Source organism: Pygoscelis adeliae, unplaced genomic scaffold (assembly GCF_000699105.1).
Source record: "Pygoscelis adeliae isolate BGI_AS28 unplaced genomic scaffold, ASM69910v1 Scaffold120, whole genome shotgun sequence".
Classification (NCBI taxonomy): Eukaryota; Metazoa; Chordata; class Aves; order Sphenisciformes; family Spheniscidae; genus Pygoscelis; species Pygoscelis adeliae.
The window spans coordinates 8621440-8622790 of NW_008824032.1; the positions used below are offsets into that span (position 1 = coordinate 8621440).

General features: G+C 38.7%; 1 protein-coding gene across 1 annotated transcript in view; it reads left to right on the forward strand.

Annotated features, from left to right (window-relative positions):
- DCBLD2 (discoidin, CUB and LCCL domain containing 2) overlaps positions 1-1351 on the forward strand; it is a 150581-nt gene that overhangs the window by 137465 nt on the left and 11765 nt on the right. Inside the window, exons 10-11 of the mRNA XM_009330680.1 lie at positions 203-350; positions 740-910. Coding sequence (XP_009328955.1) covers positions 203-350; positions 740-910 — 319 coding nt within the window. The remainder of the gene's footprint in view (positions 1-202; positions 351-739; positions 911-1351) is intronic.

Below are 1351 nucleotides of genomic sequence, written 5' to 3' on the forward strand. Positions count from 1 at the left end.
GCTGGTATTTTGTTTAGTTATATATTAATAGGGCCGAGTGAGTGGAGGTGCGCAGGCAGCAGCACTGTTCTGGGGTGAATTTTCAGGGTTCTGCACCGCTTATTTTTCCTAAATAAAATGTCAAAATTGGTTGTTACTTAGTTGCTATTGCATTTGTATAACATAATGTTTGTCTCTCTTGTTTTTTTTTTTTCTTTTCTAGATATTTCAAGGGAACACTGAATTGTACCAGGAAGTTCGCAATAATTTCATTCCACCTATTATTGCACGCTTTTTTAGGATTAACCCCTTAAAATGGCACCAGAAAATTGCAATGAAAGTAGAATTGCTAGGATGTCAGTTTAGTATAGGTAAGGCAACTGAAAACCTTTCAACTGTGCAAGACAAGCAGTGAAATAATTTGGCAAAGACTACATTGTGGGTATATTTTCCATGAGAAAAAAGTACTTCTTAGCTGCATAATCCTTCTGTAACTGATAATTTGGAATTTCTTCCAAAGTTATTACACTTAACCTGGAAAATACCTAGTTTAGGCGTAAACAAGGTAATTTAGAAAATAAGTGTTTCAAAAGACACCAGTCACTTGCTTTCCATGTTACTGATTCATGGGTTTTTCCCCTCATTATATAACATGACCAAAAGCTTTAGAGCAAACTGTTCCAGCTGTCTTCTCCTGAAAAGGAAACACGGAAAACTAGCACTTCAAAAAACTTCTTTAATAAATTCTTTTCTTCTAAAGGCCGTGCTCCTAAAATCACCATGCCACCACCACCTCAGAACAAGAATGTCGACAAGAATGATGACTTCAGTGATGACTTCATTCATTCAGTGAAGACTTCATTGCAGACAGATAAAACAACTTTCACACCTGAAATAAAAAACACCACAGTGACTCCAAGTGTAACCAAAGGTATCCACAGTTAAGCAGTAAAACCGTTCGGGAACTCCTTACAGTACTTTGGCATGTATTAAGTGTGCTTTCTGAGTTTAAATTTTCTCAACACTTAATATATTCTAGCAAATTATAAATCTTTTTAATATTTACCAGTTATTAAATATACATATGATACTGTCCTGGTTCTGGCTGGGATAGAGTTAATTTTCCTCCCAGTAGCTGGTACAGGGCTGGGTTTTGGATTTAGGATGAGAATAATGTGATAACACACCCATGTTTAGTTGTTGCTAAGTAGTGCTTACACTAGCCAAGGGCTTTCCAGCTTCCCATGCCCTGCCAGCGAGAAGCCAGGAGGGGCCACAGCCAGGACAGCTGACCCAAACTGGCCAAGGGATGTTCCATACCATATGATGTCATGCTCGGTATATAAGCTGGGGGGAGTTGGCCGGGGGGGGG